This window comes from Cladophialophora psammophila, assembly GCF_000585535.1.
Source record: "Cladophialophora psammophila CBS 110553 chromosome Unknown aczJe-supercont1.29, whole genome shotgun sequence".
NCBI lineage: Eukaryota > Fungi > Ascomycota > Eurotiomycetes > Chaetothyriales > Herpotrichiellaceae > Cladophialophora > Cladophialophora psammophila.
In genome coordinates, this window is record NW_006912950.1 from 177882 (window position 1) to 198741 (window position 20860).

The 20860-nt window shown below is 51.7% G+C and overlaps 7 protein-coding genes across 7 annotated transcripts; 3 read left to right on the forward strand and 4 right to left on the reverse strand.

Moving 5' to 3' along the window:
* Positions 1 to 650: 650 nt before the first annotated feature.
* A1O5_11869 (uncharacterized protein) lies at positions 651 to 1523 on the forward strand (the record flags this gene model as incomplete). Its single annotated transcript, XM_007752439.1, has 1 exon — positions 651 to 1523. One exon carries the CDS (start codon positions 651 to 653, stop codon positions 1521 to 1523), a length of 873 nt encoding a protein of 290 aa, XP_007750629.1.
* Positions 1524 to 1783: 260 nt separating this feature from the next.
* Positions 1784 to 2608, reverse strand: A1O5_11870 (uncharacterized protein; the record flags this gene model as incomplete). Its single annotated transcript, XM_007752440.1, has 1 exon — positions 1784 to 2608. One exon carries the CDS (start codon positions 2606 to 2608, stop codon positions 1784 to 1786), a length of 825 nt encoding a protein of 274 aa, XP_007750630.1.
* Positions 2609 to 4101: 1493 nt separating this feature from the next.
* A1O5_11871 (uncharacterized protein) lies at positions 4102 to 4884 on the forward strand (the record flags this gene model as incomplete). The annotated part of the gene is made up of 1 exon (XM_007752441.1): positions 4102 to 4884. The coding sequence occupies one exon, from the start codon at positions 4102 to 4104 to the stop codon at positions 4882 to 4884; it is 783 nt and encodes a 260-aa protein (XP_007750631.1).
* Positions 4885 to 5103: 219 nt separating this feature from the next.
* Positions 5104 to 7978, reverse strand: A1O5_11872 (uncharacterized protein; the record flags this gene model as incomplete). Its single annotated transcript, XM_007752442.1, has 3 exons — positions 5104 to 5599; positions 5645 to 7817; positions 7870 to 7978. The coding sequence occupies 3 exons, from the start codon at positions 7976 to 7978 to the stop codon at positions 5104 to 5106; spliced, it is 2778 nt and encodes a 925-aa protein (XP_007750632.1).
* Positions 7979 to 8651: 673 nt separating this feature from the next.
* Positions 8652 to 9998, reverse strand: A1O5_11873 (uncharacterized protein; the record flags this gene model as incomplete). Its single annotated transcript, XM_007752443.1, has 3 exons — positions 8652 to 9564; positions 9615 to 9694; positions 9756 to 9998. The coding sequence occupies 3 exons, from the start codon at positions 9996 to 9998 to the stop codon at positions 8652 to 8654; spliced, it is 1236 nt and encodes a 411-aa protein (XP_007750633.1).
* A 3076-nt stretch (positions 9999 to 13074) lies between these two features.
* Positions 13075 to 13607, reverse strand: A1O5_11874 (uncharacterized protein; the record flags this gene model as incomplete). Its single annotated transcript, XM_007752444.1, has 3 exons — positions 13075 to 13241; positions 13299 to 13505; positions 13568 to 13607. The coding sequence occupies 3 exons, from the start codon at positions 13605 to 13607 to the stop codon at positions 13075 to 13077; spliced, it is 414 nt and encodes a 137-aa protein (XP_007750634.1).
* Positions 13608 to 15885: 2278 nt separating this feature from the next.
* A1O5_11875 (alpha amylase) lies at positions 15886 to 20520 on the forward strand (the record flags this gene model as incomplete). The annotated part of the gene is made up of 1 exon (XM_007752445.1): positions 15886 to 20520. One exon carries the CDS (start codon positions 15886 to 15888, stop codon positions 20518 to 20520), a length of 4635 nt encoding a protein of 1544 aa, XP_007750635.1.
* Between the last annotated feature and the right edge of the window lie 340 nt (positions 20521 to 20860).

Here is a 20860-nt window from a genome sequence, read left to right on the forward strand (position 1 = left end):
GATGGTGAAGGTGAAGGAGATGGTGAAGGTGAAGGAGATGGTGAAGGTGAAGGAGATGGTGAAGGTGAAGGAGAGCACAAGTCAAGTCGACAATAAGATAAATTGCCTCATCTCAGTTATGCCTACTGGGTATGTTCCTTTCAACCAAGGGGGTGGCCCATTTCGTTTGCCCCGCCAATTTCGACGGCCCCTTGTGGTCTCGGGTCAGCAGCCTGCATTGGGGCGCCTCGTTCTATCTCCGCACTCGACCGACTGAGTTACAACTGGTGTTGCGGTGGTGGCCTTGCGCCTCACCACCCTCTTCCACGCCCCCTTTTTTCCCTTACCCTGAGCTTCGTCTTCACAGCATCACCACGGTTAAAACTTCGGCTGACACTGACGCCTATATCTCCGGTCGCTGCTCTTCGAGCTGCAAAGTGACCGACGTAGGTAGCAATGCGTATTTTTTTTTTAAACCCATGTATGGACCGTGGTCGAAAGACCCCTGGCTTGATTTTGTATTTAACGGGAACCATGTCCGCTGTCGCCTGGCCGCCCAACAGTCTACCACAGCACAGAGAATATCACCCTTTTGAACTATTCTTCATGCTGTATAAGGATTCTCGTCTTGACTCGCCGCACTGAGGAGCTTTACCATCCAGAGAGTCAACATGGTCCATTTGATCTTGACCGGGGCTACAGGTCTAGTTGGGTCGTCTGTTCTCTCACACATTCTCTCCCTGCCGTCAAGCAGTACACCTGTCATACACAAGCTATCAATCATCAGTCGCTCCAGCTCAATCCCCTGGCTGTCCGCCACTCCCCCTCCCGGAACGCCAAATGTGAACAAGCACACCAAGATCGAAGTCATCGAGCACAAAGACTTCGACTCGTATCCGCCTGAGCTGTTGGAGAAGCTGAAAGGCGCCGATGCTTGTATATGGGCCTTGGGCGTGAGTCAGAACGACGTCTCTAAGGAGCAGTATGTGAAAATCACCAGGGACTATACCTTGGCGGCAGCCAAGGCATTCTCCTCGCTGCGAGAGTCCGCGTCGGCCTCTCCTGAAAGCAAACCCCATGGCAAGGAATTCAAATTCATCTACGTCTCGGGCGAAGGCGCCACTCTACACCCGCGCCCCTGGACACCCCTGTATGGACGCACCAAAGGCGAAACAGAACACTCTCTCCTCAAACTCTCCAAGACGCCGCCTTACTCCAATCTCCTCTCGGTCTACTCGATCCGTCCCGCTGCCGTGGATGGCAGCTACCAGCCCTGGCTGTGGGACCAGATCCTGAGGGAGAAGCGAACGGCCTTCCAGCGCTTTTACTTAAAAACCTTGATGGCGCCGATTCGATGGGGGTTCTTTGGAGAGGCAATGCACAGTCCAACCGACGAGCTGGGGAGGGTACTGGTGGAGATGGCAGTAGGAGAGCAACGAGGGCCCTTTGAGGTCGGGGACGGTGTGGACAAAGAAGGAGAAGGGCGGATGGTGGGGAATAAGAGGTTGAGGATGTTAGGAAGAGGGCAGGGATGGTGGAAATAGAAGAAACACGCGAGGAAGGACCAGGGCTGGGCAGAATGGAGACAGTGGATTTGTTTTAAGATGTAGTGAACGTTGATCTCTCATATATCTTTCATATATACATAAATCCATAGTTCCTATCCCTTTTATCGTTCAATCGTGACTCGATGTGTGCGCTCTATACCTCGTGGTAGTTTGGCCGTCTCGGGGGCAGTTCTTTCCCGGACCAAAGCTGTCATCTGCTATCTTGACAAGCAGCCGACGAAACAGGCCGTACATAGTCACGACATTCCCAACCCGAACAACACGGCGGCCAGTGTCACGCACACAATAACGAGCAGCCCCCGTCTATCCATCTCCACCATTGGAGCCCCAATCGACTCACCCGTACTGCTCGCCGTCGCGGCCGGTAGATTCAAAAGTGAACTCGTCGCGGTCGGTGTCCCGCCCGTGGCACCCATCGTTGCACTCAGTTCGTCAAATCCGGTATCCCCACTGCTCCGTTGAGGGTCAACATTTGCTTTGAAGAACAAATTGTTTTCTCCGACGATGTTCCCCGGCGGCCAGTACTCGCACACCAAGTATATGCCGTCCAGCCCGTTCTGGCCGTTGCAGTTTGTCCAGCCGCATCCTGTGGCCTGTGTGTTTTGCCATACTAATTGGGTAAAATGACCCGTGCTCTCAGTAAAGCCGGTCGGATCTGTGCTGGAAAAGTTATACAGTGCCCTTTCATTTCCCCAGGCGTCAACTGCCGAGATAACGTCGGGATATCCTCTGGCGAGGTTCTCCCCATAGGGACCGTGCGAGTGTTCCCATACGCAACTTTCCGAGTAGCTCTGAGCGTAAGATGCAAGAGTATTGTTCCAGTATATGTACCCGGCCGAATGCTCGTAACGATAGAAGTTCGTAGAGTTGAGGATTGATTCCCGGAAGGTGAGGGAGTTGGTGTACTGGGGCGAGAGAGGCGTGGTGGAGGCGGCCGCGGTAAAAGTTTGAGTAATGGTTGTACCAACTACTGTGACCGTCGCGGGTTCTTGGCAGAGTACTTGGACAGGGAGGAGCGCGAGGAAGATGGTGATCGCCGGGAGGGAGAGAAGAAAAACCATGATCAGAGGTATGCGGATGGCTGTATTTTGCAACTTGGATTGTATGTTTCCCCTTCTGCCCGTCTCTTTCGTCTGCGATATAGAGCAAACTCGTGCTACCACAACATGATATGGCGATGTAGAATATGTTCAGTATGCTTGCGCTGGACGATGTTGGTTTTCAATCTGTATATTCTAAGAGGCTGAACGATAGACGGAATGAGAGAGGTGGAAGAAGATGCACAAGCAAAAGCAAAGACGCAGAATAAGGATAAATTGGTCAAGGGCCTGAGAGCAAAATAACACACGCCATAGTTCGGACAGTGCTAGGTAGCGAGGTTGGTAAGGAGTATATGTAAGTAATGAGGCGGAGTCGCCTTTGCTGGTGCGCAGGAAGTCCGCTCGTAGTGCTTGGGTAGTGGTGGCTCGCGGTGTTTGGGAAGCAGATGGTGGTGATCAAAGCTGTGGTGGTGGATGGGCCTGGCACTGATCGGTGGTCAGCGGTGACGTCATCTAGTGCTTAGGCGGCCTCCCAGCGAGCCGATAGGCGCGTATAAGAGCTTCCAGGCCTGGGGGAGCCCCCGAGTCTCAAGGCCCTGTTGGCCCTGCCACCGAGCTGCAGCCCTGAGGACCCTAGAAGCTCATGTGGAGGCTGATGCTAGGCAAGGACTAAGTACCGGCGAGCCGGGTAACAGCCCAGAGACAGCACCCACTGAACTCCAAACGGCCGATGCCCGGGGCCTCAATACATGTAATATTAATAGACTAGGGACAACTGGGGATCTGAAACCTCTTCCTCTGCGCACATGTATGTCCTCCGTACCTCAGGCTCAAGATGACAACCATGACAATCAGCTTGGGGACAGGTTCTGCCCATCTGCCCTCCTCCCATGTCTATAGATTGTCTCGTGGAGACCTTGACGAGCATGAACCCGTCCAGTCCAGTTGAGAGGTATCAACTGCAGAGGGGCTGTCACTGCCACAAAAAAAAAAAAAAAAAACAATGCCGCGCAAGGCTCCAGGTATGAACAAGAAGGCCGAACCGACAGAGACGAGCCGTTGTCACTTGGGAGGATTCCCCTCATATCGATGCCGATATCGACCTGCAAGCTCCCGGGTCCGACAGCGATTGCAAACTGATATTGCTCGTCTTGGTTTATTTATTCATGCCCAAAACAGTTTGAACACCACTTCCTCATTTCGTTGTCCTGAAGCATTGAAACTCAAACATCGTTGTCGCTTCCTGTTCGCAAGCTCAGTTCTCGTCTCTCCTACTGTTATGATCAGGTCGAGCTGCGCTGAGCCCGAGTTTACGGTCCTGTCCTGCCGTAGTAGGAGAGTCCCCAAGGAAAGTGGCTGAGCACGTCGGTTGACCGTCAGAGAAAATGGCGCCTGATCAAGAAAACATCTCGAGCTCCTGTAGGTCTGAGGGAGTAGCATTGAGATACAAACCAGATGCTGATAATTGATCCGCAGTTGCAACCAGCGAAGCAGACGTTGAAAAAGACCGAATCATGGTGCCTCCCATTCGCGCCCCTGAAACTGTCCAAGAACAGAACCTGTCAGCCACTAAGAACGAATTCACGAACCCTTACGCGACAAAGATCCCCAAGGAGTCCATCCTCGCTTTGTTTCCCAACGAGGAAACCTGGAAAACCGTGTCGACCGCTGCGCGACAGAACTCCCGCTTCCACAAAAACAACATCATGGCGCAAATCCTCTACCTCAGCTGTCTGAAGAACTGCGTCCTCCCGGAACTGATACAGCGAGGCAATCTCCTAGCACAAGACACTTTCCCCTTCTCGGCGATGCCTCAGGTTATCAATGACAACCAACGCGCGTGGATCAGTTGGGCCGTCTCACTCGACGAAACCATCGCCAATGCCCTCAAGCAGCTCAACTGGCTGGAGCTCCTTGAGAAAGAATACGAATCCGCTAAGTCACTCTGGACAAGCTTCTGGCCTCTACACCAAGAAGAAGAGCGACAAAAAGCCCCTTGCCCCCTAACGGACCAAGTAATGCCACTATGTGCCACTTTAGCTGAGTTGGAGGTGGTTTATGAGAAATTGGCAGGGCACAACCGACGCAGACTGTTCTTGCAGACGAAGATGATCCAAGGCAAGGATTGGGTGGCGCGGCTGCTTGAGATGGTGCCACCGTGGATTGAGTGGGAAGAGGTCGTCAGGGCGATGTTGACTGCTGGGACGGGCGGACAGTCTCAGAGTAACGGAGCGGCTGGAGAGCCGGAAGGTGGGGTTGTCGAGGACATGGAAGATGAGGAACAATTTGACTTGTAGGTGGGATCCTAAGACAACCGCCTTCCTTGGTGGCATGGCAGGGAGATGATGGAGGTGGAATTCCATACAACAGAAGGGGAAAGCTGTTGCTGATGTCGAGGGCGCCGCACAGGCCGACGACGAGAGCCACCTGCACGAAAGCCCATGACACACGCCCAAAGAGGGATGGAGTGCTCTCGATAGATTGAAAAAGAATCGCTGGGGGAGCCAAAATTCAGCCTACATGAGTATGCAGCCATCCCCTTTCACCTTGCCCTCGACTCTGGCTCTCAGCAATAACCAATCACTCCTCCTCTCTGCAAACTCGACCACCTCCTCAACAGTAAATACACCTTTGTACCTCTCTTGATCGGCAATAATCGTGCTCATCTCCCTTACGTCCCTGTCACTAGTGCCTTCAATCAAGTATATCTGGGCCAGGGACCTTAGGGCCGTGAAATAACTGTTCAAGTCCGGGTTCTTGAACGTCGCGATGAACTGTGAGTATGCTGTAAGGTCGCTCAGTAAGTTGAGGGAGCCAGCGCACGAGATGCGTTGACGCTTGATGTGTTTCGTCAAAGTGGTAAAGAGCCGTAATCCGACTTCTGCTGTGAAAACATCGAGGAGAGTCTTTTCGGTCGCGCCTGTGAGCATGCCCGTGTGGTGGGCGACAAGCTTGATCACCCGCGATGCGGTCGCCGTGGGTTTGCCAGAGAAGTCCATCACGGGCATTGTACTTGCCATACTAGATGGTCTGCTCGCGCCACCGTTTAATATGGACGCCATTGTGCTCGCGTGATGCGTGGCATGGCCGTCTTGTATGGCTAGTTCTGGATAGAAATCGGTGGCTAGCTGGGTAGTGGCGCAGATATACTCGACTTCATCCATTAGCACGTCAATACCTTTTCCCAAACCGGCAGCGACACTCTCATCAAGCATAGCTTCGAACTTGCGCTTCTCTTTCACGTTAATGTCGAGAAAGTCGTCACGATTGGAGATGCGTAAGCGCACCAACTCGGATTCGTAGAAGACATCGAGCATTTGTTGGATGAGGTCACCGACGTTGACGAGTTCGAGAAAGGTCGCGAGGGGTGCAACTTGGTCCGTTGGGGCCGAGTCGCCGTGCGAATTGGTGTCCGTCTCGCGGGCCGAGTAATGTGAGAGGTGATCGATGGCCCTATCAAAGCCCGTCTTGACATGACGGATCCCCACGGTTTGTACAAGCAAAATGAAGATTGCAGAACATTGCGTGCGAGCGGATTCGCCGGCTTCACCTCCCAAGGCGATGAACTGAGCGGCACGGTCTAGTGAAGATTTGGCGGCATGGACGAGGTTTAGAGCAACTTCGATAGAGAATAGAGATCGGATATTCTCGAGCTTGGAATTCATTAGAGCCGCTTTGGCTGCAAGTTCGTCGGTTGGGGCTTCTTGAGGAAGAGAGAGAGTCATGGCCCGAGGCCCGGATTGGCTAGGGGTAGCTGGTCTCGACAAGGAAGCAACATCACTATCGAGGATCTTAGGACCTGCTTTATGAGTAGAGGAGCCTGTGAAGACAGGCAGAATATTGACTGGCATCATGAGCACTTGTTTGAATGATGACATGAAGTCCTTTTTATCAGCTTGCCGGTTAACATTGGACATGAGAAAGCTTTCTGTCGAAGCGGCCTGTTCAGACAAGGCTCGATCCCACTGTTCGACTTCGGAATCTGCTTTGTGGCGAAAGAAAGCTAGCTCCTCAGCAAGATAGGTTTCGAGATGAGGCGCAAAAATCTCGGTTCCAATGGCATTGCATCGAGCTATAGTCGACTCGTCGACGTCCTCGGGGAGGGCAACATTCTCAATAAATTGCCTGGTTGCCTGAAACGTTCCAGAAATGATTCGGAGATATATGGACGTTCCTCGAGTCCGAGCATCTTCGAACAACGCCGACAGAAAAGGTGAGAGGATCTCTTTGGCTACTTCTTCAAGCAAAAGAAGAGACACCTCCATGGCGTCCGGAAATACGGCTTGAACAATGCCGTTCTCTCGTATGAAGGCATTACCCAATCGTTCAAAGTATGCTTGAACCCTTTCTAAGGACAGCTGGCCATAACCCAGGGAGTAGTCGATACAATCATCCACGGAGCCGAGTTCTGCTCTTTGATTGATCATGTTGTTGTCATGCAAGAAGAGGTCGATACCGCTCTTCCCACCATTAAGGATATGCATAACCCGTGCATACTGACGCATTCTTCCATGGATATCCTTGAACTCATATCCTTTCCGGAACTCTAGGAGAGCTGCGGTGTCGAACGTGCCTACGGCTTCCGATATGTGTCGGTCTCTCTCTCTTGAACCAGGAGAGAAATCACTAGCGGAGAAGACTCGAACATTCGCTAGCAGTTGGGCCTGTTGATCTGGAAGAGTGAAATCCTTGAATATACGGCTCTGCATCGGATCGGAGGCAGAGAGCAGATTGGTATAGTATGGGGCCAGCAGTTTGTAGATCTTGCTGTATTCCTGTCTGGCCTGACCTCTAATGGATTTGACCCGAGAGAGAGCTGACAATGCCGCATCATGGTCGACATTTAGTCCAGTGGAGGCCGGGGTGCGCGGGCTTAACATTTCAGCCACATCAAACCCATCTGCTGCCGCCGATCGAACCCTCAAGGGCGACAGGAGGTTCGGTTGCCGGGCTTGATTGACTGGAGACGCATCCATGTCAAACAAAACTTCCGGTCTTCCTTTCCCGTTGACCAAGTGGCGATCTATTGTGCTCTGTCTCTGACCTGGAGTGGTTGGTGTCCTTGGAGGCTCTGCTCTTCTCGCTTCAGCGTCATTCCAACACCCCATCATCCTCAATCGTTTCACCCATCGTGCATCGTCATATATCATCTCGTGCATCCGGCGCGATACTTGGGCGAACCGAAGCAGATCAGGCACCGTCAGGTGGTCGATTACGACAACCAAAACCTCTAGAATGGTTTAGCCCACACCGAGAGCGAAATGAGAGTAGGGGTGATTTACCTGCTGGAAGTGTTGGTTTGGATATCAACATGTCGGCCATCTTCAAGGAAGCCAGCGGATCTCTCCGTGGCACCTTGTTAAGGGCCGGCGGCTTCCTGGTTTTCGACATTGTGAAAGATCGATCGAGATTCGCTGCAGAGAGGGGTTACAGCTCCTTTACCCAGTATTTCATCTGTTTTTGGAGGCCCATCTCTCTGAAGGGATGAAATGGTCGAAAGGGCCGCCACAATGGCAGGGGTGGTCACGATGCAGCGGTGTTGCAACTAAGTCGCATCATTATCCAGGGCGGAAATGCCTGCGTGCCTGAAGCGATGGGTGAAGTCGAACAAGGTTGCGGAGGTTCGCAGATTACGAGCGGGACGAGGTTTGCCGAGTACACTCCGATTGGTGAGGACTGCAAGGCTGGCACTTCAAAATCCCAAGTCTCCTACCTCATACTAAGTACACAACATCATCTATCAAATACTTCACCCAGTCCTATGAGAGCTTTACATCGTCAATGAGGAGAAATCCTCTGACCTTCCAGTACAGGAAAAGGAATTTATGGTGTAATGAACTAACTATATGAACGCTATGCACCTTTTTTTTTTTTGAATCATAAAGTGCCTCCCACAAACGGTCCAGCAAAAGAAGCCGCTGTCCGATAACGAAAGTATTCCCTTTTCCAAGTCTTCCCATCTGTCCTTGACCCCCCACTTCCTCCTCCTGAAATCTGCGTAGGTATCGCTCTAAATCTCAGACCTATCTAGCTAGCCGTCACTGTATTGAGGAGTGCTGCTGTCCTACAGCAACTCATCAGATATTCCGTCGTCTCCTTCGTATTCTGCGTCTCCATTTGCGCCATCACCATTGTCCTCATTCCTTTTCTTCCCTCTCTGCCCATCTCTACGGATGGGTATTTTGATGCCTTGATCCGCAAATATCCGGCTCAGATGTGTGGTTTCGACAACTCCTGGGAACTTTTTCGCACTGAAGACTTTGAACGGCAATGTGAAGGTCGAGGCCAGACAGGGGGCTTCACGATAAAGCTCATTTGAAGCAGGGTCGCTGTCGTCGTCGTCATCGTCCATGATGAGCTTTGCCAAGGAAAAAAGGGTGCATTTTAGTCGAAACCAGCCCTCCGTCCGCACACTCAAGTCCTGAAAGATAAAGTAGAGCCCTACCTCCTTATTCTCGTCATCCAATCTTTGAACACTAGTATGGCACTGCCCGATGAGATTCTTGGAAGGTTCGCCCCTGACTGGGTTTAGTGATCCCAGATCTTGCGAGGATCGAGAGGAACGAAGCGGTGCGGCCGTGGAAGGGATTGGTTCATGCGGGGACTTTTGATGATGTGAAGACGCGTCGTAGCCATTCTGAAGGTGACCGTTGTAATGCACGTCGTTGCTGTACTGGTACGGCGGGTTACGTTGTTCGAAGGAATCATTATTGTAGGCAGATGAGGCGGATGTGGGTACGCTTGTTGGCGTGGACGAGTCTCTGGCCCCACGCCAACTGGGGAGATTTGTGACGTCGTAAGGGCGGAGCGGCTGTGTCGCGCGTATGCCAGTGGTGGTTAGTGGAGGATAAGGAGTAGTGATAGTCGTTGATATTGATGGAGATGTCGTGTTGTTTCTGACACAGTTGTCCTCGTGGTTGCCATACACATCCCACAAATCAACGCCGAGGATAAACTTGGACAGATCCACGACCTTCCTGTCTCTCGGTCAACAAGCAGAGGGGGGATACAAAGTGGCAGGACTCACACGTAGTCGATCTCCTGATGGGTTTCTGGATCAAAAATGTGGAGTTTGACAATAAGAGGCGGTGTAATAGGACGGCGATCCTAGGAAGAAAACTGTCAACTTTGGCCCATATCGATCCACTGCCTGACCTTTGGCTGTTACCTTGTCTCCAAATCCGCACATGCGAGCACGTTTGGGTTGTTGAATGACTTCTACTGCGAATGCATACTTTCCCCAAATCCTGGAAATTGGTGGTATTTCCGGAAGGCCGTAGAAGGATTCGTCATCCGCCGTGCTACTGTGACTGGGGCTTGCTGGCGGCATGATGCTGTTGCTATTGCTGATGTTGTTAGCCACAGCGTTCATGTTATTGTTCGTCAGAGGAATTTTGTTATTGGCCGCCATCTGATTCGCTGAGTTGTATGGAGAATAGGGGGCCATGGGAGGGATCTGCAGAGGCACAGGTGCTGGCGCAGGATGTTGGAGAGGATGGGGATGAGCTCTTGGAGGAAAGTGAGGCTGATCTGTCGGATACATAGTCCAAATGAAGCTGCTGAAGGATGCCGGTAGAGTTGAATCAGAGAGACATATATATATGTGCGAGACCGCAAGAATGGTGGAAGAGAGGTCCTCGTGTGGCAGGATGGTTCTTTCCAAACTGAACCTTCCAAAACAACAGTGGTATTCCAGTAACGACAGGGCCGATGGAGGCTTAAGCAAACTCAAATCCTGGCCTCTAAATGCAACTCAAATTCTCAAGCTCTCTCCGGTCCTCGCTACAGAAAACTCGTCTTGAACTTCGACAAACTTTGACATCCGACTCATTCCCCAAACACTAAACACTCATTCAGGTACCTGACTGACTGGGGCACCCAAACAGAACGTCTGGCCAAGGTGGGACGAGGAGATGGAAGCGTCGCTAGTCAGACAAAAGCGTTGAGGTGACACAGAAGTGCCGGGGGACGATGTAGAATCAGGTGAACGGCTATCAGCCCTCGAACGACACGAGGTGGAGTGCAGCGGCCAACCCGAGGCCTTGAGTGGTTCTTTATCTATGGTTTGGGAGTTGTCAAGGTTAAATGGCGTAGAATTTCTCGGACTGGGATTCTGTAGAGGGGAGAATGTGGTTGTGGTAGCAGTTCCGTTGATTATCGTCGTGGTGGTGGTGATTGTGGTGGTCCCCAACTCGGGATGTCGTGGTATAAGATTTGCTTCTCCAAGGTACGATAAGAGAATTTTTCGATCGTCAAGAGACTAAGTTGGTTTATTCTAAGGCAAAGAAGAGAAACTCTGTGGTTCAGGCGGGACACCAGAGTTTTATTCAAGTTTCTGAACAGGGTCTCGCGGCAAAGGTTCATGCCATGGCGCAACGGCAGAAGGATGGCAGATCTCGACGATGTATCCGGGTTGTGGAATTTGGTTGCCGCAGGTACATCTGACGGCTGAAGTCAAGGGATATGGATCATGAGTCAGGATCAGGACCAGGTTCAGGATCCCAGAGGACTGTTGAATCCGACACAGACCTAGAACCAGACAGAGATCCAGAATCTCGAGCAATCTGTGGGCGGACTGCTAGATAGAGAGGCCAGAGGTCAGAGGCGAGGTGAGGCGAGTTGGGAGATTTAAAGTGAGAGTTTGAGACAAGGAATACATTCTAGTTGCAGTGGCAAGACGAGCACTGGGGGCATTTGATCTTGCAAATCTCTAGGAAGAGAATACAGACGGTAGATGAAATGGGCTCAGCCATGTACAAGAAAGAGTCCAGCAAGCAAAAGGCAAGAGGATAGGATCACATCAGATCACGAACGCAACCTCACTACTACCTCAACCTCGACACGATTCTACCCCCAGGTCCCTAGAGGCTAGGAGCCTTTCCTTCGGCTAGTGGGCTAAAGTTGTAACTAACTGCAACTGTGGGTTGTGTTTGTGGGTTTGGTAAGAAAAAGGTCAAGCATTCGGTCTTTCGGGCGAGAATCAACGGCACCACCGACACCAGGCACGCCATGCACGGGCCCCAGGCACACCCACAAAGCCCACTGCCTAGGGAGTCTTAGCTGCAGTCACCAGAGAGTTCAGGTTCTAAAGGACCCCTATCCGCCTAGAACGGACAGCGGAAGCTGTTCGTCCAGGCCCAGGCGCCCGGATCAGACCGAGATCAGCCTATCGCTTGCCGCCCAGGAAGAACTTGTTGCAATGTTTTGATGGCGCCCCGCGAATGACCACCGACCACTGAGCAACCCCTCGCCCTCGCAGCAAAAGCCCAGCACAGCACACGGATAGCCATCCGACAGGTGTAGCCTCGCAGTTTAGCTACAGTCCGCTACAGTACCTCGTACGAGGTAGGTGAAGTTAGGGTCTAATCCGCCGTCTCCTTACTAGATACATACCTAGGCACATAAGTATGTATGTACTAGGTACTCCCCCTGCTGCCCCTACTGTAGTCTCCGTAGGTACAGTATGGTTTTGCCTTCGGCGTTCTCGGCAAACAAAACCACAAAAGTCGTCGATCCTGCGCATCTGCCGCGATCTAGTCCCAACTAAATTCTTCCTCCTAAATACTATGGGCCGTAGACTCCGTATTTGTGTCTTCACAAGAATTACAGAACGGCTTTGTCAAAAGTCCAAAAGGGGGAAACACAAAAAAGAGCATCGGGAAAAGAAGAAAACCCAGTGATCTCTTACCCCACCAGCTCCAGCCGCAGCCGTCTAGCCAACTCAAGCAATCGATCAACGGGCTTCCACACCTCTTCTAGATGTTTTTTTTCAATCACACGGATTGCTGTTCTCCGTACCGGCTACTCTCGTATCCCTCGCCTCAATTCCCCCCTTGGTATGAGGTCAGTGGCTGATGCCCGGTTATGACACGTCGACATTTTGTTGTGTCGCCTATTCTTCAAACCCTGAACGAAACGAAGCGTCAAAGGGCCGTGCAGAAATACCAGCCACGAGATTGGCATGGCTGCACGCGACCGTTGGCGCTGTGCAACCATGGAACTCGTGCGCGCTTTTCGTTGCAGCAGCCCGCTATGTTCATTACGGCCAACAGCCTCCGGTTTTGGTCTTAAACAATTACGTATTAAGGCGCCGAGGACGCTTAACTCGAGGCTTGCCTTCCCAATGGCAGTGCGTTCCAGACTTCACTCGCCTCTGCAGATGATGCCCTTTCAGAACCGTTACCGATGCTAGACCCAATCAATTTTCGGGCGGCATTCCACTTCCACTGTCCGCCTCGTGGCGTGGCGCGGCCCTGGCTTCGACTTATGTGCGTACAGACCAAGCAGACGGGCAAGGACCAAAGACGCATCCTGAGGATCCTCATTACAGCCAGCAGAGCGGTTCCGAATGACCGTCCATGTCCACCAAGCAAAAACAAAAAAAAACAAACGACTCCGTCCGGACGCTGTAATCAACGAGAATTCTTGACTCGACCGAGCGGATTCTCGCCACCCCTGGGTATGTGTGTGTCTCGCTCGCTCCCTGTTCACTTGTCGTCGTTATGCTTGCCCGTCAGGGTGTCCTTTGTCTTGTCCGCTAGCACACGGATACTGCTTCGTTCCTTGTTAAAGGATTCGGATCGCACCTTCTCATTGTGTGCTCGAGCCTTGCGCTGTTCTTCTTCAGTGGGCTTGTATAGGTTGGCTGCACCACCTGCCAACCAAATTTTAGCTTCTACGCGGCCCTACTCAAGAGTTTGGTCGAGCGTACCTCTGCCGGTATGGTGGACACCCTCTGGAATTGTGATTACGGGGACATCGACGTCCTGAGCACGGCGAGCTTCCTCTGGGTGGTCAAAGTCATTCTTGGCCATGTTGCCAGTTCCGCCCCGACCAGTGGTATACGTCTTGGACTTCAACGAGGGAGTGGTCTGAGGCTCGAAAGCGGGCGACAGTCTATTTTTGGTGGTGACGTTGCCTGATAGAGAGGTCAGAGAACAGCGGTCTTCAACCTTGTTAGTCGCCGAAACATGTACTGACCGGCGCCACCACGGCCATAGGTGACGGTCGGGTTGGTCATGCTGACTTTCTAGTACAGCAAATTGAAGTTCGCGATTTTCGAACCTTCGCAGAAAACAACGCAGTGTTTCCTGCTGGAGCGAGGTGGTTCTCAGAGAGGCAAGTCAGGCAACGACGCGGAGCCGCTAGAAGCCCAGCCACAGGTAGCAAGGACTTTCGAGAGGGGAAATGGAGGGTTGAGAGCGAAAATGAGTTGCCAGTAAAGGTGAGGGTATTAATGAAAATGGCGAAAATTGGGATGGAGGGGTTGAGAAGTGAAGAAAATAAGGAACAATGGATCCCTCTTTCCCACCTTTGCTTCAACTTACGTCGAAATAAGTAGTATTCCTCGAGGGGTCCGAGGCTTGCATCATCACGGCCCTAGATTTGACCAAAAATCCTTTGATAATACACGTGCGGAGAGAAAAAAAAAAACCAAGCCCATTAGATGGGACTGTTAAAACCTGGGAGAAGAAGGAGAACCAAAACTACACGTAACAGAAACAGCCTCATCGAATGGAAGCCCGAGGCTAAGAAGGCTGGGCATGAATTCATTGCTCTTGTTCTCCTTGTCCTCCCTCTTCGCGATTCAGGAGATACAAGAGACTGTCCTGTCCGCCTGCTCGCAACACTGCTTCAAATACTTTCTGGACTCGCGTACATGGTTCCAAGCTTGGATTCCGACGCAGATGCTTTCAAGCGTGGCGGAAACTTCAAAACCCCGAGTCATCTCGAAGCGACGACAATTGGCTACATGACCATGTTCCCCAGATTTTTATCGATCTGCATCGGATGATGTTGGTTTGCCCTAATCTTACGAGCATATCTCCGCATGTATGTATCCTCGCTAGAGAACAAAAGGGGAAAGCCTCCCTCATGCGTCAGGATCTCTGTTCTTTCTTCAAACGGGATCGTTGTCTTTACCGTCAAGCCATCTGTCAAGTCGTCCATCAGTTCTAACTAGACCAAATAGAACTTCCCAAGGAGAGCTACCCGAGAGGACAACCGTCTTCTAACCCAGCTCACTTGCCGCGTCCCCTGTGCTGGAGGCGTTTATTCTGACTGGAATCGCTCCACTGCTGTCCACACATGATCACGGAGAGGAAAAAGTTGAGATTTTCTGGGCCTAGCAAGGAATTCTTACCGCAAGTTCCCTCTCGTTGTTGCTGTCAAAGGTATCGTCCCTTGGTCGCAAACGTCACCGGATGTTATTGCCAGGACGATGGACATCGAGACGGCACCAGACGGGGCCTTCGTTAGAAGACACTGCAGATACCATCCTGCCTTTGCTCCTCTTGCCATAATCATGTCCTTCCACCGACGACTACCATGGCACAAACGATTAAGGATCCTGGTACTGTCAATGTGCAGCTCGTTCTTCAGCTGCCTAGTGTGGACGTTTGCGTTATCCCAGAGACGAAAACAGCAACAATGGTGGACTTGGGATAGAATGGAACCCTATGACCTCGCGGCAGCGGTGAAGAGCCGGGTTGATACGATTGATCTGCCTGTACGGAGTAGTCTACTGTATGTTGAACTGAGGGGGTGAGATCTGTGTCAGAATACCAACCTCGCCCGAGTTCCACAGCGTTGGCACTGGGACTCAGCCACTGACGCCACTGAGATGGCAATGTTGCAAACGAATTGGTCTTAACCCTTGGGCGGACCTCCCGCTTAACGATAAGCACCCGTTGCTAGGCGTCATTTAGGCCATTTAGGCGTAGTCCCACCTGGAAATCCTGCTTTGTCCCCCCACCATTCGCCCAGCAGCCTGGGAATTTTCTCTGTTGAACCTGAGAGTGGGATGCAGGAACGGGCCTGAGAATCGAACTTTTCCATCTCAAATCATCCACTCAGCAGAGCCCATGCAGATCCTGCTTTTCACCACCATAGCAGAACAACGTGCCTTCGGCGGCGGGCGGGGTCGAGTGACAGCTGCTCTTGCTCCCGCCTTTCCCAGCATTGGTGGCACTTACCTCGCCGTGTAATAAATAATAATGAGGACCAGCTTTACGGACACACCACATCACAGCATTTCTTCCTCCTTAACCCGTCCTTCGGTGAGCGATCATTCTCTTCACAGCTCCTTATTCTCTTATCCTTATTTGCACCGATCCTACAATTCCTTCTCTTGAGTACGTATATTTCCACCTAAATCGTTACAAGCCTGCACCTCCATTTCGTGCTGCATTCAGCTGTGCGGGTCGGGCTGTCGCAACCAGACAATGCCATAGAATAAAGGTAGCCAACCAAGAGCACCCATTCTAAAGACCTCTTCAGACCGTCGACGGGCCGGCAACATGCCTCCTAGAACCCATCAAAGCACCCGTCAAGTCTATCTTCTACCGCTCACCGACGCTGGAGCTCCGGATGTCCCCAATGAGTACATTTACCTGCCTGCGCCGACCGAGCCTGCCTACTACCTAAGATTTGCCATTGAAGGGACCAGCTCAATATGCCGTCAAGGTAGCCTCTGGGTCAACTTCCCCTTGAAGGGCCAACCGTTCGACCGTAACCGGTACCACGAGTTCAAGCTGCGTCCGGATTTCAATCGGACCCTCGAAATCGACATTCCCATCACTTCCGCTGGCGCATTCTCGTTCTATACTACCTACAGTCCTCTGCCTGAGTTTTCTACCGAACATGTCGACCCTCCCAAGCCAACCCGTACTCCCACTTACTATGTTGACATTGAGCCAAAACTGCGACTTGGTGGCAGCTGCTTGCCGCTTGATGCTCTGGGTATCTTCTCAGTAGTGTCGAAATTCATGGGTCATTACCCTGAGGACTGGAACAAGCACCTGAGGGGGATTAGTGCAAGACGCTACAACATGGTCCACTTTACACCACTGCAACAGCGAGGAGAGTCAAACTCCCCCTACAGCCTGTATGATCAACTGGCGTTTGACACGGAGCTGTTCCCGGGTGGTGAAAAGGATCTCGCGCAGATGGTCAAATCCATGGAAGAAGAACATGAACTATTGGGATTGACTGATGTTGTCTTTAACCATACCGCAAACAACAGCAAGTGGCTTGAGGAACATCCTGAAGCAGGCTACAATGTCGAAACTGCCCCCTGGTTGGAATGTGCCCTCGATGTTGACAATGCTCTCCTCGAGTATAGTGATAAGCTCGGGTCTCTCGGCCTCCCCACTGTTTTCAACAATGGCAGCGATCTGGATGTGGTCGTCGCGGGTATCAGGGAGCACGTTATACACAAGATCCGGCTCTGGGAGTATTTTGTCTGCGATGTCAAGTCAGACACTCAGGCGGTGCTCGATGCATGGAAGAAAGGCGCTGTCAAGTTACCTCCTGAGGGCTTCGAGGATGCAATTGGTGGTGGACTTGACTCCTTCAAATCGTGGTCTCTCTCTCAGAAGGCGGCGTTCCTCCTTAACAAGGGTATGTTAGACAGTCTGCGTGTTGATGGTCAGCGGTCGCGTCTTCGCATTGATGGCCGATATTCACGCAAAGTCGATCCCGGAGTCGGAGCTGCTATTCTGACGACTGTATTCGGCCACTACGAAGACGGAGCGGACACCCGGTCGGCAGAGGAAGAGGTGAAGGCGATTATCAATGAACTCAACCTTCCCTTTTACAAAGAGTTTGACGCCGACTGCGCTTCAATCCTGGACCAGACTAGAGGGAGACTGCAATATACGAGAATGGACCCTAATGGCCCAAGACTGGGCCCCATCACCAAGGAAAACCCTCTCATCGAGACTTATTTCGCTCGGCTATCGCAGAACAAGACCACCGCGAAACATAACCCAAGGTCGCTATCTCTGGCGGTCAATGGATGGATATGGGCTGCCGATGCCATGAAGGACAATGCGGGTCCTGATTGGAGACCATATCTCAGAAGGGAACTCATTCCATGGAGTGACTGTGTCAAGCTGAGGTACGGCAAAGGTCCACAGGACAACCCTTACCTGTGGGAACATATGACGAAGTATGTCCGATTGATGGCCAAATACTTTACGGCTTTCCGAATCGATAATTGCCACTCCACCCCAATTCATGTTGCCGAATATCTACTAGACGAGGCGCGAAAAGTGCAGCCAAATTTGGCAGTTTTTGCCGAGCTGTTTACTGGCAATGAACAGATGGACTACGTCTTTGTCAAGAGGCTTGGACTCAGTGCCCTGATCCGTGAAGCAATGCAGGCTTGGAGCACGCAAGAGTTAAGTCGGATCGTGCATCGGCATTGCGGCCGACCCATTGGCAGTTTCGAACTCAATGTCCCTTCGAGATTAGGAAATAAGCCCGAAAATGGCTTTGTAAATGGTGATGGTCCACAAACCCGAGAGGTCGTCAAGCATATCAGAGAATCTCCGGTGCATGCTCTATTCATGGATTGTACTCATGACAACGAAACGCCCGCTCAGAAGAGGGACGCCAGGGACACGTTACCTACGGCTGCGCTTGTCAACATGTGCGGGTGTGCAACAGGCAGTGTCATGGGTTTCGATGAGATCTACCCAAAGCTCGTCGATCTTGTACACGAGAAACGCAGCTACACATCAATCAGTTCCGAAGGCGAAGTCCATACCGGGGCCGGCGAGGGGGGAATAGCTGGCGTTAAGAAGCTCATGAACCATATCCATACCATGATGGGCAAGGATGGCTACGATGAGACCTTCCTTCACCATGAGGGTGAGCTCGTCACCCTCCACCGAGTACATCCGGATTCGCGTAAAGGGTATTTTCTTATTGCCCATACTTCTTTTCCTGGGTTTGGTAATGGAAATGGTGGCTTGAGTCCTGTGCACCTCGCTGGAACCAAAGTCCGTCCACTCGGGGCATGGGTACTGGAGGTCGATCAAAGTGAGCAGGCGAAAAGAGCCGCATTGAGCGAGAAGGAATACCTCGTCGGTCTACCATCTCGAGTGAGAAATATTAAAGGCAGCACCATTCATACTGAAAATGGTGACACGACGATCACACTAGCTGAATTCTTCCCGCCCGGCTCGGTTGCACTTTTTGAGACCTGGGTCCCTTCAGCCGAGCATTCCCTTGGCCTCGGAGCCTTCATCTCCAGTGGCACGGATGAAGCGTTTGGCGAGCTCGATTTAATTGATCTCAATTTTGTCCTCTACCGGTGTGAGGCCGAGGAACGAGATACCAGTGACGGTCAAGACGGGGTCTACAATATTCCCAACTATGGTCCATTAGTATATGCAGGCCTTCAGGGCTGGTGGAGCGTGATGGAGCCCATTGTTCGTCGAAATGATCTGGGCCATCCTCTTTGCAACCATCTCCGCCAAGGGCAGTGGGCTCTGGATTTCTTGGTTGGACGGATGGAGAGGATATCTAAGAAAGAGGGATATACTCGACTACAAAAGCCTGCTCAATGGCTCAAAGAACGATTTGATGCAGTGCGAATCATCCCGAGCTTCCTCCTGCCACGTTATTTCGCTCTCATCCTCCAGACAGCATACGACGCCGCGTTCAAGAGAGCCATTGAGCTGATGAGTTCGAACATCCAACATGGCCAAAATTTCTTGCAGAGCCTAGCCATGGTGAGCATTCAACAGACAGGGTATGTCAAGTCTGCATCATTGTGGCCAGACAACAGTGTGCCATCACTCGCTGCTGGGTTGCCTCACTTTTCAGTGTCGTGGGCTAGATGTTGGGGGCGAGACGTTTTCATCTCTCTGCGTGGCCTATTTCTGTGTACCGGTCGATTTGCAGAAGCCAAGGAACATATCAAGGCATTTGGAAGTGTTTTGAAACATGGCATGATACCCAACCTCTTGAGCAGCGGTGCCGCCCCGAGATACAACTCTCGAGACTCGCCATGGTTTTTTTTGCAAAACATTCAAGACTATACCAAGATTGTACCTGACGGGCTGTCTATTTTACAGGAAAAGGTTCCTCGTCGATTCCTGCCGTACGATGACACATGGTTCCCTTGGGACGATCCGCGAGCATATTCGGAAGTATCTACTGTTCAAGAGGTCATTCAAGAGATCCTGCAACGACATGCGTCCGGCTTGTCTTTCCGAGAGCACAATGCTGGTCCCCAATTGGACATGCAAATGAGACCGGAAGGATTCCAGATCGATGTCCATGTCGACTGGAAAACGGGCATCATTTTCGGAGGCAGCCAGTGGAACTGCGGAACATGGATGGACAAAATGGGTGAAAGTGAACGAGCTGGCAGTAAAGGGGTCCCCGGTACACCTCGAGACGGAGCAGCTGTTGAAATCACAGGGCTCGTTTATAGCGCATTGCGATGGGTTGCCCAGCTCCACAAAGCAGGGAACTATCGATGGTCCGGTGTTGAAACCGATTCGGGAGAGATAATCCCATTCACGGAGTGGGCTGACCGGATCAAAGCTAATTTCGAAAAATGCTATTGGATTCCAGTGGATCCCAAGGATGACATTGACGACGATGTGGATCCCAAGATTATCAATCGGAGGGGAATCTACAAAGATCTCTACAAGTCTGGCAAAGAGTACGAGGACTATCAACTACGACCGAACTTCCCAGTTGCAATGGTAGTCGCTCCGGATCTCTTTACCCCGGAAAGAGCCCTCCACGCATTGAAAGTGGCGGATGATGTGCTTCGTGCTCCCACCGGAATGGCAACACTGGATCCATCCGACTTGAACTACCGGCCGTACTACAACAACTCGGAAGACTCGACCGATTTTGCCACGTCCAAGGGGAGAAATTACCATCAGGGTCCCGAATGGCTATGGCCAACGGGATTTTTCTTGCGCGCATTACTCTACTTTGACCTGAAGCGGCGGACCGACGCTGCAGGAAGAATGGAATCCTTCCAGCAGGTCACGAGACGGCTCGAAGGATGCAAGCAAGCAATCAAGGATAGTCCCTGGAAGGGGTTGACGGAGTTAACGAACAAAAACGGGTCGTTCTGTGCGGACTCGGTAAGTTCTGCTCAGCACCCACTCGGGACTCAGTGAGAGTGATATGCTGATTTTTGGACTACAGTCGCCTACTCAAGCATGGTCGGCCGGATGCATGATTGATCTGTTCCGCGATGCATCGTCTTTGGAACCGGAAACAAATGGAGTTTAATTGAGAATACTAATGGCAAAGAGACACAGTTGGCTAGATGGAGGAAAAAGATGCGAGACGCGACGCGATGCGTCATCTTAAGACGTCAAAAAAAGGCTACACATTGAACCCCGAGATTGCATGACACGAGAAACATAGAGCACGACAGACAAACGAACTATATTGTTAGAAGGGTCAAACACACACGCAAAGCGAATGAGGCAAGGTTACCTCTGAATGACTCTT